General features: G+C 41.5%; 1 protein-coding gene across 1 annotated transcript in view; it reads left to right on the top strand.

Moving 5' to 3' along the window:
• Positions 1–13,101, top strand: part of LOC141147310 (protein mono-ADP-ribosyltransferase PARP14-like) — a 61,326-nt gene extending 48,225 nt beyond the window's left edge. The window contains exons 10-11 of the mRNA XM_073634522.1: positions 3,048–3,222; positions 12,399–13,101. Of these exons, the coding sequence (XP_073490623.1) occupies positions 3,048–3,222; positions 12,399–12,673 (450 nt within the window). The 3' untranslated portion in view covers positions 12,674–13,101. The remainder of the gene's footprint in view (positions 1–3,047; positions 3,223–12,398) is intronic.
• Positions 13,102–14,017: the final 916 nt, after the last annotated feature.

Below are 14,017 nucleotides of genomic sequence, written 5' to 3'. Positions count from 1 at the left end.
GGTAGAGCGAGAGCAATAATTCTAGCCCTAGACCTCCTCTGTAACCCAAAATATGCAACCTGTAGAATTTTTTAAACGTCGCTTATGGAGATTTTTAAGGGTAAAGGTTTGTCACCATTCCACGAGCAGGCGCAGTTTTGAAGCGTGACATGTTGTGTATCAATTTACTCAGCGTAACATTAACTTTCACAATATAAAAAAAAGTGAGCTAACTTTACTGTTGTCTTATTTTTTAATTAAAAAAAGTGTATTTTTTCCAAAAAAGGTGCGCTTGTAAGACTGCTGCGCAAATACGGTGTGACAAAGTATTGCAACGACCGCCATTTTATTCTCTAGGGTGTTAGAAAAAAAATGTATAATGTTTGGGGGTTCTAAGTAATTTTCTAGCAAAAAAAGTTTGTAACAAATCTCAAAAGAGGCTCGGTCCTTAAGTGGCAAGGTAACCATCCTCCCCTGTGATCTGTTTGCTTGTAATTAGTGTGTGTGTATAAAAGGTCAATGAGTTTCTGGACTCCTGACAGACCCTTGCAACTTTCATCCAGTGCTGCACTGATATTTCTGGATTCTGAGTCATGGGGAAAGCAAAAGCATTGTCAAAGGATCTGCGGGAAAAGGTAGTTGAACTGTATAAAACTGGAAAGGGATATAAAAAGATATCCAAGGAATTGAAAATGCCAATCAGCAGTGTACAAACTCTAATCAAGAAGTGGAAAATGAGGGGTTCTGTTGAAACCAAACCACGGTCAGGTAGACCAACTAAAATTTCAGCCACAACTGCCAGAAAAATAGTTTGGGATGCAAAGAAAACCCACAAATAACTTCAGGTGAAATACAGGACTCTCTGAAAACATGTGGTGTGGCTGTTTCAAGATGCACAATAAGGAGGTACTTGAAGAAAGATGGGCTGCATGGTCGAGATGCCAGAAGAAAGTCATTACTACGCAAATGTCACAAAGTATCCCGCTTACAATACCCCAAACAGCACAGAGACAAGCCTCAAACCTTCCGGCACAAAGTCATTTGGAGTGATGAGACCAAAATTGAGCTTTTTGGCTACAACCATAAATGCTACATTTGGAGAGGAGTCAACAAGGCCTATGATGAAAGGTCCACCATTCCTACTGTGAAACACGGAGGTGGATCGCTGATGTTTTGGGGATGTGTGAGCTACAAAGGCACAGGAAATTTGGTCAAAATTGATGGCAAGATGAATGTAGTATGTTATCAAAAAATACTGGAGGAACATTTGCATTTATCAGCCAGGAAGTTGCACATGGGATGTATTTGGACATTCCAAGATGACAATGATCCAAAACACAAGGCCAAGTTGACCTGTCATTGGCTACAGCAGAATAAAGTGAAGGTTCTGGAGTGGTCATCTCAGTCTCCTGACCTCAATATCATTGAGCCACTCTGGGGAGATCTCAAACGTGCCGTTCATGCAAGACAGACCAAGAATTTACAGGAACTGGAGGCTTTTTACCAAGAGGAACCATCTGAGAAGATAAAGAGCCTCATCCACAAATACCACAAAAGACTTCAAGCTGTCATTGATGTTAAAGGGGACAATACACAGTATTAAGAACTGGGGTATGTAAACTTTTGACCAGGGCCATTTGGGTAGTTTCTGTTGCCATTATGCTTTAACCCCTTCCTGCCTATGTGCGTACTCGGCTTTCCGGGGTTATACCGGGATGCCCGCAGCTGCAGGCATCATCCAGGTACCGTTGTTTAGAGCGGGCGATCGGCTATCCGAGTATAACAACCGATGCGGCTAAAAGCCGCTCGGCTGTTATACCGGGGGAGCGGGAGGGGACATCCCCCCTCCCGCCACTCTTACCGGGCCTCCTGTTCCATCGGGAGGCCCGATGACCAATCGACCACCTCCGGCGGCTGGGGGCGGGCTGGAACAAAGCCGTGGGTGGCTTCGTTCCAACCTCCTAATCGTAAACATGGAAGCGACGTCACTTCCTGTTCGGCTGCCAATGGCGCCGGTTTTAAAAAAATACACAGTATTCAGAATCGCTGTTTTTGGCGATCTGAATAGTTTGAAGTGCAAAGGAGGGATGGGAGGTCTCCATAAAGAGTACCTGTCACCACCTATTACTGTCACAAGGGATGTTTACATTCCTTGTGACAGCAATAAAAGTCATCAAAAAAGTTTTTTTTTTTTTTTTTTTTAAACACAATTTATAAATATAAAAATAAATAAGAAAAATTTTTTTTTTAAAGCACCCCTGTCTCCGCGAGCTCTCGCAGCAAAGGAAACGCATACGGAAGTTGCGCCCGCATATGTAAATGGTGTTCAAATCACACATTTGAGGTATTGTCACGATCGTCAGAGCAAGAGCAATAATTCTAGCACTAGACCTCCTCTGTAACTCTAACCTGGTAACCGTAAAAAAAATGTAAAACGTCGCCTATGGAAATTCTTAGGTACTGTAGTTTGTCGCCATTCCACAAGTGCGTGCAATTATAAAGCGTGACATGTTTGGTATCTATTTACTCGGCGTAACATCATCTTTCACATTATACAAAAAAAATTGGGCTAACTTTACTGTTTGGATCTTTTTTAAATTCTTGAAAGTGTCCCTTTTCCCAAAAATTTGCGTTAAAACACCGCTGCACAAACACCGTGTGATATAAAATATTGCAACAATCTCCATTTTATTCTCTAGATTCTCTGCTAAAAAAATATATATGTTTGGGGGTTCTAAGTAATTTTCTAGCAAAAAATACGGATTTTAACTTGTAAACACCAAATTTCAAAAATAGGCTTAGTCATGACAGGGTTAAAAAGGGTAAACACAGTTGATTGATAATAAATGGCTTCAGCCAAACACTAACCATGAGTGAGAGAAATGTTTTCGTGTTATCATTTCATATTCTCTGAAAAATGGCCAAGAAATCATAAATTCTGCCAGGGTATGTAAACTTATGAGCACAACTGTATTCTTCATAGAAGATGTCCTGTATAGTGGGTGGAACACTCTGGAGTTTAGCTGGTAGAACATTGTATACATCTGAGCCTTTGTATGTCCTCCCAGATTCTGCGTGTACAGAACAGAAATCTCTGGCTCAACTACCAGATAAAGAAGCAGAACATCGACTCCAAGAACAGTTCCACCACCAATGAGAAAGATCTTTTCCATGGGACTGACTTTGCCTCCATCAAACATGTCAATCAATATGGATTCCACCGGAGCTACGCAGGGAGAAATGGTGAGAGATTTCAGGAGGAACAATTAAAGATTACTGGCCAACTCTGTAAGGTTAAAAAAAATCTGGATGTCTTTCTAAATACAAAGAATGTAAGTAGCTGTTAGAGATAGGCGAACAGTACGGGCCGAGCATTAGTTCGGGCTGAACTTTTGTTGTTCGGCGAACAGCTGAACAAACTGGTCGTTCGACTGTTTGTTCGTCCCCCCCCCCCCGAACCAACCATTGCATTGTGGCGTTGAGCAGTGCATTGCAAGCCCTGATTGGCTGAAGCAGTGAAAGCTTCAGCCAATCAGGGCACAGAGCACTGTCGGAGTCATGATTGGACACTGTCATCGTGACTTTATCCAATCATGGCTCATTCCTACCCCACAGTTTAAAAGTATTCTTTCAATGGCAGCCATTTTCAGTGTGATTTTGGTGTGGAGAGAGATAGAACAGGACTCTGTTCAGTGCTATCAGTTAGTGTGCTATACTGTGCTATTTTGCTTCAGTTGTCAGTGTAGAATATTAGTTTAGTGTCAGTCTAGGGATAGTGTGAGTGTAGTGAGGAGGACCATCATTCAGCTTTGCATAGTGTGCAGCTAGAGTAGGGACAGCTCAGATAGTTTCAGTGTAGTGAGACCGTGTCAGTAATCTTGACATTAGTGTATATCTAGAGTAGGGACAGATCAGATAGCGTCTATTTGATTTGCGTTACTGCCAGTTTAACGCCATATCATTTTGCGTGTGTTACTGCCAGTTTAACGTCATATAGTTCTGTGTGTGTTACTACAAGTTTAACGCCATATAGTTTTGTGCGTTACTGCCAGTTTAACGCCATTTACTTCTGTGTTAGTTACTGCCAGTTTAACGCCATATAGTTCTGTGCGTCACTGTACGTTTGGCGCATTATATTGCAGTATATTATATTGTATCCATGGAGTGTGTCTGTGTAGTGGGATTATTCAAATTAAAGTGCACCAAACACCTCTTTACATTGATTAAAGTGCATCTACGTACAGATTTCAACTTCTCCTTTACATTTGCTTATAAGCACCGCCCCCTCCCTCCCAATGTCTGGGAGGACAACAAGGAGGGGCAGACGATCCCTTGGCACTGTAAGGGGGCCAGCAACAAATGTGTCCACAGGCAAAGGTGGACGTGATGGTCAGTCCTCAGGCAGGGCATCATTTCCTCTGTTTAGTGTGTATGCCCATGCTATCCAGCCACAGCATGTAGAGGAGGTGGTGGACTTGCTTACTAAACCTTCCTCATCCTCCTCATCCTCTGTCACACAAGCAGACAAGTGTGCAGTCCCCTGCAGTTGCCAGAGTGGATAAACCTGCCTCCTTGTCCACATCTATTCCTGCCATAGCCCCAACATCAGTCATTGAGGAGTCAGCTGAGTTATTTGATCACAGCGTCAGCCACTTGCCCCTTGATGATGCCCAGCCATTACTGGATTCAGATCTTGGTTCTGAGATTGAGGATGACAGGAATATGAGCCTAGAGAGAGGGAAGAACACTGGTAGACAAATTGGCATTCATGTTCCCCAAGCCGCAGCGTATTGCCAAGTTGTCTCCAGTGGTAAAAATGAAGATGGAGGAGATGGAGATGGAGATGATGATGATGATGATGATGAGGTCACTGATGCAACTTGGGTGCCAGATAGAGCAGAGGAGGAAACTAAAGGTGAGGTGGCACAACCCCAAGGAGGTCGGCATCAAGAAAGAGTAGAGAGCAGCCACCCTATTCATCACATTCTGTTATCTCCTGGCCCACTCCCCAAACCTCAGCTGTCTGGGCCTTTTTCAGCATATCTGCAGCAGATCGCACTGTTGCTATCTGCAAACTGTGTCTCAGGCTCATCAAACGTGGCAAAAACACCAACCATATACATATCATTGCAATTTTTTTTGCCTTCATCAAGAGCACCTCTATAGGGTTAAGGTGGGAATCCGCCCCCGACACCCAAAGAGTAATTTTTCTGCACCTGTTTGACAGGCGAATATCATTGCAATTTTTTACAGCAAGGCCAATTCTTGCTTTCATCAAGATCATCTCTATAGGATTATGGTGGGAAGGCACCACCGACACCCAAAGACCAATTTTTATGCACCTGTTACTTCTATACAAAGTCAAAGTGACACCAGAATGTATCCAAAATATCTCTAATCTTGTTCCCAGTGCACTACATTGTGGCCTCATCATACACACTGGCGCCCCAGCTGTTGTTGAGCAAAATAAAGGCAGCTTGCAGGGAAAATGTCATTTTTTTTTTTTGGCTTTATAAATGCAATTATTGCTGCAGCAGATTCTAGACACGATACAGATCTGCCACTTTTCAGGTAGACTAAGGGGACCCCCAGGCACTATATTGGAAGGAATTTTTCATTTTTAGGCTTTCACTTTAAAAATCAAAAAAATCACTGCTCATTTAAAAATGACGTTTTTCACAAACTTTTTTTTTTTTTATTGATCCATGTCCCCCAGGCCAGGACCCGGACCCCTATAACCATTGTATGCCCAATTACTTGCATGTAATCCTTCAAAATGGGCACTTTTGATATTTGACGTTCGGGTCCCATTGACTTTATTGGGAATCGTTATTCGGATCCGAACGTTCGCGGTGTTCGGTGTTGTAATATGTTGGCCAATTTATAATGTATAATATTGGCCAATGTATAATATTGTATTGGAGTATGGGTTGAGCAGAAATTGTCCAAGCCAACTCAATTTTAAGATAACAGTTGAAGATCCTTTGATGTGCTAATCTCATGCAAGTCTACCTAGGGGTGTGAGGTATGGGCTGTTAGTCTATTTGAACATTTCAAAGGGTATTCAGGTGGTATGTTAATCTAATCTAATTACATATATCTAAAGGGGACTTGTTAATGTTGATATGCGGGAGTGCAAATTGGGGTGGTTTATGACTACAGCTGTTCACGGCTGGGGGTTGTTGTCTGTTTGAAAGACTAAAGTCCTGAATTGAAAGGCCAATCAAATTGCTCAGCCATTCAATGCCTGGTGAATATAACACGGCATTCAGTCTATAGGTTTTGGGAGAGGCTTGTCTGTGTATGCACACTCGGACCTAAGATATGGGACTTTGAATTATATCTCCTCTGTCGGATTTCTTTGTCATCTGTGGACTTTGGACTTTGTTCTGTGTTGGAAGTCAATAAAGTGCATCTCTCTGGAAGAATTGGGTTGCTGCGGAAGAGTACTTACATCATCATCATTATAATAATACTTACTTATTAATTATCTATACACCCAATATTATTAATATACTATATCACTACACTGGTGCCGTGACCCGTTCTTTGAACATATATTCGATCACTACACTGGTGCCGTTCATGTGACCAGAAGAGCATTTTCGGACTTAGTAACAGAAGTCGGTGGTGACAACAATCCTGTGAGGTGGACAGAAGTCTGATGAAGAACCAAGAGCTGTGCTGTGACTCTAATGTCTGGAATGTCTGGTTGTGACATAAGAGAGTCTGATCTACAAATTTAAACAAGTTGGGAACCCCAGAATTATTCTCTGGAGACCGGAAACAACAACAAAAAAAGGACTGTGTCGTGTACCAGAAGACCTGAAGTGGAAGCCAAAGGAGTAACTAATGCGGTGAGTAAAATATTTTCTTTTTTTTAATTATTAGTAATATAGTCAAAATGCTTACTCAGTGTGAAGCTAGTGTCAGTTCTGATAAAGTTAACAGATGGGTAGTAAAATGTATTAAGCGCCATGGCGGTCCTTATGAAATTCCAGAAAAATGTAAGCAGACGTGGACGATGATGAAGGAATTTTTAGAGAAAAATGTTTTTGATAGCAAAATTTCAGAAAGTAAAAGAAAAGGTTGTATTATACAGGGCTTGTTATCTTGCTGTCTAACAATGGAAAGTTCTTTGAATTATAAGGTTGAGGAAATTACCCAGTTACAGAAGGCAGTTGATAATAGCAACAATGTTTGTGAGAGGTTACAAAACCAATCAGACACTGAGACTGTAAATTTAAAGTTGCATGCGGTTACCATTGGTGAAGCCTTAATTGAGAAATCTAAACGTTGTGATGAATTATCAGAGGAAAATGAGAGATTAAAATTAAGAATTATGGAATTAGAGAAGAGATCTCAGGAATGCAGATATGCATCAAATCTTGGATTCAGCAATCTGCAGCAAACAGAACCTCATATTAAATCTGATAATTCATTACCAGCCGCCCCCACTGTGACTACCACAGTTTATAACAATAATAATAATACAGGTGAAGTTCAGCTTGTAATGAAGCCATTCAAACCAAAAGAATTAGACGCAATTCTTAAAGAAATAGGAATGGTTCCATACCATGATTTAAACAGATTTTTAAAATGGTTTTGTGACGTGCAGCAAGTCAGAGATATGTACAATCTCAACCCATCTGACTTAGAAAGAGTTTTGCAACATTCTGTAGGAAGTGGTCTTTGGATGAGAATTAAACAAATCTGTATTCAGCCTCTGAGGACAAGGGACATATTACTGGAATTATTATGTGTTTTGTATGGTGTACGTTCTGATGTTACTATTCATGGGAAGATCCAACAAATGCAAAATGAATCTCCCTATGAATTGTCACACAGGATAGCAACTATTATGGAATTATTGGTCGGTAATAATCTTGCATTTGAGCGTGGTGGCTTGATACATATGAGTATGTTTCTAGATGCATTGCATGAAGATATCAAACAAAATATTTTATTAGTTACCCCAAATCCTCATGATTTAAAAGACATATTGTTGAGAGCAGACCATTTATGGAGAAAGTCAAATGAGCAGGCTGTCAAAATTGATTTAGCCACATTGTTTAGGACAAATACTGAGCATAAAGATCAGAAGATAATATCCTATGATAACACCCAGAGAGGACACTCCGGGTCAAACATAGGTGATATTAATATGAAAAACAGAGCTGACCAAAATAATAATAAGAAAAGGTCCAAGACTTGGATACCGTTTTCTCAGTTAAAACAGAAATATGACCAGCTGAAAATTGAGTATGACAAGATGAGAGGGGAACGTGATAAATTATTACAGCAGTTGAAGGGGGTACAGGGTGTCATGAATGTACAAGATGTATATTCTCCAGATCTGTTTTTGAATGCAGATGACACTTCTCTAGCAGTGGGGGTGAATTAGCTCCAAACTGTAAACATGTAAATAGTGTTTTGTTTTAACTTCAAACAATGTTTAAGGACCTCGCTAATGAGTTTTGTTGGAGAGTTTTTTTGTCTTTCAGATATTGACATTTAAATGACGGTGAATAGCAGTCTGAAATTGCTGGCTGGTGAGGGAGAATTATGGGAGAAATGCTGAAAAGACAACAAGGAATTATAAAGCATTCATGGACTCTCTCGAAATTCATCAAGCAATGGACCTTTTTTTTTTTCTTTTTTCTTCAACGCCCTAATTTTTAATTTTTCTTCCTTTTCCTGATATATTTTGCTTTTCATTTTTTTATTTTCTTTATGTTTTATTTCTTGAACTTTATCTTAAAACCAAAGAGAAGCATTTAAACCTAAAATAATTTTCATGACAACTGTACATATTACATAATGCGTATTGATCAATATATTTGACATCTAAGGTGAGATGCTGCACAATGGCTTGGCATAGCATAAATTTTAGTATGTTGGGTGGTTTTTCTAAATTTATAAGAGGGGTGAGTGAAATTCATCACTCTAGTCATGATTTGAAACTTTGTTGATTCAGTTGTTTATAATATGCTAAAGGCTATGACATATATGGATGAAAAAATTCTTTCTACCTTTCATGGTGAAGATACTAGCAAGAATTTCCACTGCCGCTTTGTCTGGATAGAAGATCTGATAAACACTGATGTCAAGTTGATTCTATCTGAACCATCGTGTGGGGGTATATGTATATGTTGGTATACCATTCAAGTGTAATTGTGGACTGAATGATCCAAGTAACTGCTCTATTGAAGGCAATGAGGGGTCGGCCTACAGCAAATTACAAAAGCAAATTGTGGCTGGCAATCAACAAATTCTGGTACTTGACAGGTACACAACCCGGTCATCTTTGTTCAAATTGTGGAAATGGAAAGAAGCAGATGTGAATTGTAAAATGCTTGCAAGATGGACTCATGAATGTCAAGTGCAAGAAAATAGTTTGAAGCACAGTTTTTACTGCCATATCCAAACCTTTTGACCTTGAAAGTGAGTGCTGGTACATTGATAGTTCTTCTTACTATAAAGATGAAAGTAGAGTGTTTGCGTAAAAGCATCTTTAAAAATGAAAAGCTTGAGCCTGGAGATGAGAGAATCCTGGACTTGTGGATTGGAGTTCCCAGAGCATACCAAGTTTACTTTCAGTGAGATGGTGAGAGATGTGATGAAGTCAGACCGAAGAATGGACTGTGACATCAGCTCGTCTTTGCGCAATATTCAAGATCTTGATGTGATATAATAAGGCCTAACCTCTGTATGGGCCACTGACGTTTACCAAATCCTTTTCCAGTCATGGTCTAAAAGTTATATTATCTAATAACTGTTTCATGGGGATATTTTAGAGGCTGGCGAAGAGAGATGTAACCAGTTTCAACTTCATATTTTATATGAGCCATTGTAAAGCATCCAGTACCTTAAATCATAATGATATTTTTTGTTGTTTGATTTATGGGTCAGTTCTAGTAGATAGAACCGACCCAAGTGGGGGTATATGTTGTAATATGTTGGCCAATTTATAATGTATAATATTGGCCAATGTATAATATTGTATTGGAGTATGGGTTGAGCAGAAATTGTCCAAGCCAACTCAATTTTAAGATAACAGTTGAAGATCCTTTGATGTGCTAATCTCATGCAAGTCTACCTAGGGGTGTGAGGTATGGGCTGTTAGTCTATTTGAACATTTCAAAGGGTATTCAGGTGGTATGTTAATCTAATCTAATTACATATATCTAAAGGGGACTTGTTAATGTTGATATGCGGGAGTGCAAATTGGGGTGGTTTATGACTACAGCTGTTCACGGCTGGGGGTTGTTGTCTGTTTGAAAGACTAAAGTCCTGAATTGAAAGGCCAATCAAATTGCTCAGCTATTCAATGCCTGGTGAATATAACACGGCATTCAGTCTATAGGTTTTGGGAGAGGCTTGTCTGTGTATGCACACTCGGACCTAAGATATGGGACTTTGAATTATATCTCCTCTGTCGGATTTCTTTGTCATCTGTGGACTTTGGACTTTGTTCTGTGTTGGAAGTCAATAAAGTGCATCTCTCTGGAAGAATTGGGTTGCTGCGGAAGAGTACTTATTCATTATCTATACACCCAATATACATGTTAATATATTAGATCACTACATTCGGAAGTTCTGGTCCGAATCCCAACAGGGGTCCGTTCGGCCCATCCCTAGTGGCTGTTAATATCAATAAGAAATAAGATGGTAGACTGATGATCCAGGGAGTTGCAGAGAGCCTCAGGGGATCGGAAAGGATTTTCCCTGTTGCAGCAAATTGGATTAAGCTGTATAAGACCTTTCTGTGGATCTTCTGCAGGTTCTGAGGATGCAGGATCTTCATTTATTTATTTTTGTCTATTGGTTGAACTCAGTGGAGTTGTCTTTTTTTTTTTTAGACATAGGTAACTCTGTAGATGACTTCATGCTGGGCACCATAGCTGACTCTTCCATATGCATTCCATAACATATATCTCCACCAGGTTTTGTCTTTATCTGAGTCCCTGTTGGGGGGATTCTGTCTCACTTCCAAGCATGATACCCAAGACACCCTATCACTCCTCAGACACATAGGTTTTCACCAAATGAGGGTATGGTGGGAAATCTGCAGTGGTGCAGACAGTAATAAAAACCTTTGAATTAGGGAAGGAGAAAAGAGCACCATGAGACCTCTAATAGTCCAGATAGAGTTTATGAGTTGTAGAGTTTTAAGAAAACTCAAACTCATTTTAGCAGTGTAAAGACCCACTTTATCAAGACTTTATACTTTTAGCTAAAGGGAATCTGGCTCCAAGATAAAATCCTGTTATCAGTGATTGGAGCATATTTATATTTTATTAATTTTGTTTTGGATTCAGATTCACTTCAGCTAAAAGTCTAAAGCCTTGATAAAGGGGTTCTTTAAACCCCCAAAACATGTTATGCTGCGTACACACGATCGGACTTCTTGTTGGAAAAAGATATGACGGCTTTTCTGACGGAATTCCACTCAAGCTTGCCTTGCATACACACGGTCACGCCAAAAGTTCGCTGGACTTACGACCGCCAAGAACGCAGTGACATACAACACTACGACGAGTTGAGAAAATGAAATTCAATGCTTCCGAGCACGCGTCGAATTGTTTCCGAGCATGTGTAGGAATTTTGCGCGTCGGAATTGCCACAGACGATCGCATTTTCGGATAGGAACTTTTCCCGACCGAAAAATTGAGAATATGCTCTCAGTCTTTTGCTGGCTGGAATTCGGCCAGCAAAAGTCCGATGGAGCGTACACACGGTCGCATTTTCCGACCAAAAACTCTCATCGGTCTTTTACGGGCCGAAATTCCGATTGTGTGTACGCGGCATAAGAGTTCATTAGAAAATAAAACTCCATCTGGACTATCAAAAATCTTGTGGCTCTCTCTTATTTTTCTTTATAAAGACTCTACCCCAATAAATTAGCCTTTGGCCACTTGAGTACTGCCTGGATCCAGTAAGGTTTCCCACACCCAACTGGTATTCCTACCTATAAAAGAGTGCGGGACCTCACAACCTTGTTACCCTATCAGGTATTAAAAACCAGACAGAGGCTATTACTATCCCCACACTCCATCCATAACTGAGCTGGGCTTTATTATCTCTCTAATACCGGGAGTTAACACCGAGTGTAGTACAGTAAGACCTCCTTATCATGTCCTGTGTGTTGTGAGGTGTAACCTAAGGCCCATTCACACCAAGTCCATAGAGCTGCATTTCCCAACACAGGACCGACACTATACCAGACTGAAATCTATTGTTTCCAATTCTTCCCCACCAATGTTCTACATGAAAATGGAACATTCTGAATTTTTAATGCTGTCTAACACGGTGGGATTCCAGTCTCCACTCGCACCTTCTGTCCTGCTGCACCTCTTCTCTGGAATTCTCCCTTTTAAGTGATATTAATGTTTGACTTTTCTTTCTTTTTTGAACAGCGGCTGCTCATGGAAATAGAACTTACTTCGCAGTAGATGCAAATAACACATTCCCCAAACCTGATGTAGATGGACAGAGACACATGTACCTGGCCCGGGTTCTCACCGGACTCTACTGTGCTGGACACCAAGGGATGGAAACACCTCCAGCCAAAAATACAGCCAACCCCACCAACCTGTATGACAGCGTGACGGATGACGTCCAGAATCCTTCAATGTTTTTGATATTTAATGACATCCAGGCCTACCCCGAATATCACATCATCTTCCAGTGATGATCTATGACTGTGTCCGGGGATCACACAAATCTCCAGGACAGAGACTCCTGAAAATATCTGTTTTGGTGTCATTTGGTCTTATTAGCAGGACTGTTAGACATCTTGGGGTCCTGTACAGCCTACCTGTCAGGCCCCCCCCCCCCCGCAAAAATATCAATAGTTTTACTAAAAATACATGAAAATCATCATTAGAGGACACAAACATAACTTACAAAGTTCCTGATAAATGCAAAAGATAAATCTGTATTGTGTAATAAATAAAGCTCACATGGGCTCTGTGTCCTGTACAGAGGTGAATAATCTGTGTTGGTTTTGTTTTTTTTCAAATGTGGCTATTGATCCCAGGGTGAAGATGACAAAATCTGCCTCCAAGCTCAAATCCCACCCAAATTCCCCCTCCTAGCAGAAATCTCCCTCACCCCCCCCCCCCCTAAATAAAAATCGCCCATCTAGAACACATCCTCTTTCTTCCTAAATCTTCCAACCCAGTACAAATCCCCCACTTGAATCCGCCCTCCCAACACAAATCCCCCCCTTCAATCCGCCCTCCCAGCACAAATACCCTCCTCATAGCACAAAGATTCCCTGATCCCCCCTCCTGGCTTAAATATCCCAACCCCCCCCCCCCTCCCAGCACAAACCACCCCTCTAATCCCCCTCTCAGTACAAATACCCTCCTCCTAACACAAACATTCCCCCAATCCCCCCCTCCTGCCTAAAATCTCCGAAACCCCCCTCCTAGCACAAATACACCCCCCCAGCACAAATCCCCCCTTCAATCCGCCCTCCCAGCACAAATCCCTCCCTTCATTTAGCCCTCCCAACACAAATACCCTCCTCATAGCACAAACATTCCCCGATCCCCCCTCCTGGCTTAAATCTCCCAAACCCCCCTCCCAGCTCAAAGCACCCCTCTAATCCCCCTCCCAGTACAAATACCCTCCTCCTAGCACAAACATTCCCCCCATTCTCCCCTCCAAGCACAAATCCCCCCCCCTCAATACCCTCTCCTGGCTCAAATCTCCCAAACCCCCCTCCCAGCACAAATCACCCCCATTCCTCCTAGCAAATATCTCTTAATCCCCCCCAAATCCCCACTACATTTCCCAGCACAGATAACTTCCCATCCCCCCCTCCTCCACAAACATCGAAAGCACAAACTACTATTTCCCCCTCTGTGTACAATTTGCCTGTAAGTTTGAAACCTTCCCCACCCCCAACTTACAGGGGAAGCCGCTGCAATGCCAGGTGGAGGTGCGCTGTGTTGTGCTCGCCCCTCCTGTCCAGAACATCGCTCGTCCATGCAGCACATGAGACAGGATCGCTCTCAGATCACATCGG

Source organism: Aquarana catesbeiana, linkage group LG06, assembly GCF_042186555.1.
Source record: "Aquarana catesbeiana isolate 2022-GZ linkage group LG06, ASM4218655v1, whole genome shotgun sequence".
NCBI lineage: Eukaryota > Metazoa > Chordata > Amphibia > Anura > Ranidae > Aquarana > Aquarana catesbeiana.
The sequence above is the reverse complement of the archived record's forward strand: the minus strand, read 5'-3'. Positions and strand labels throughout refer to the sequence as shown.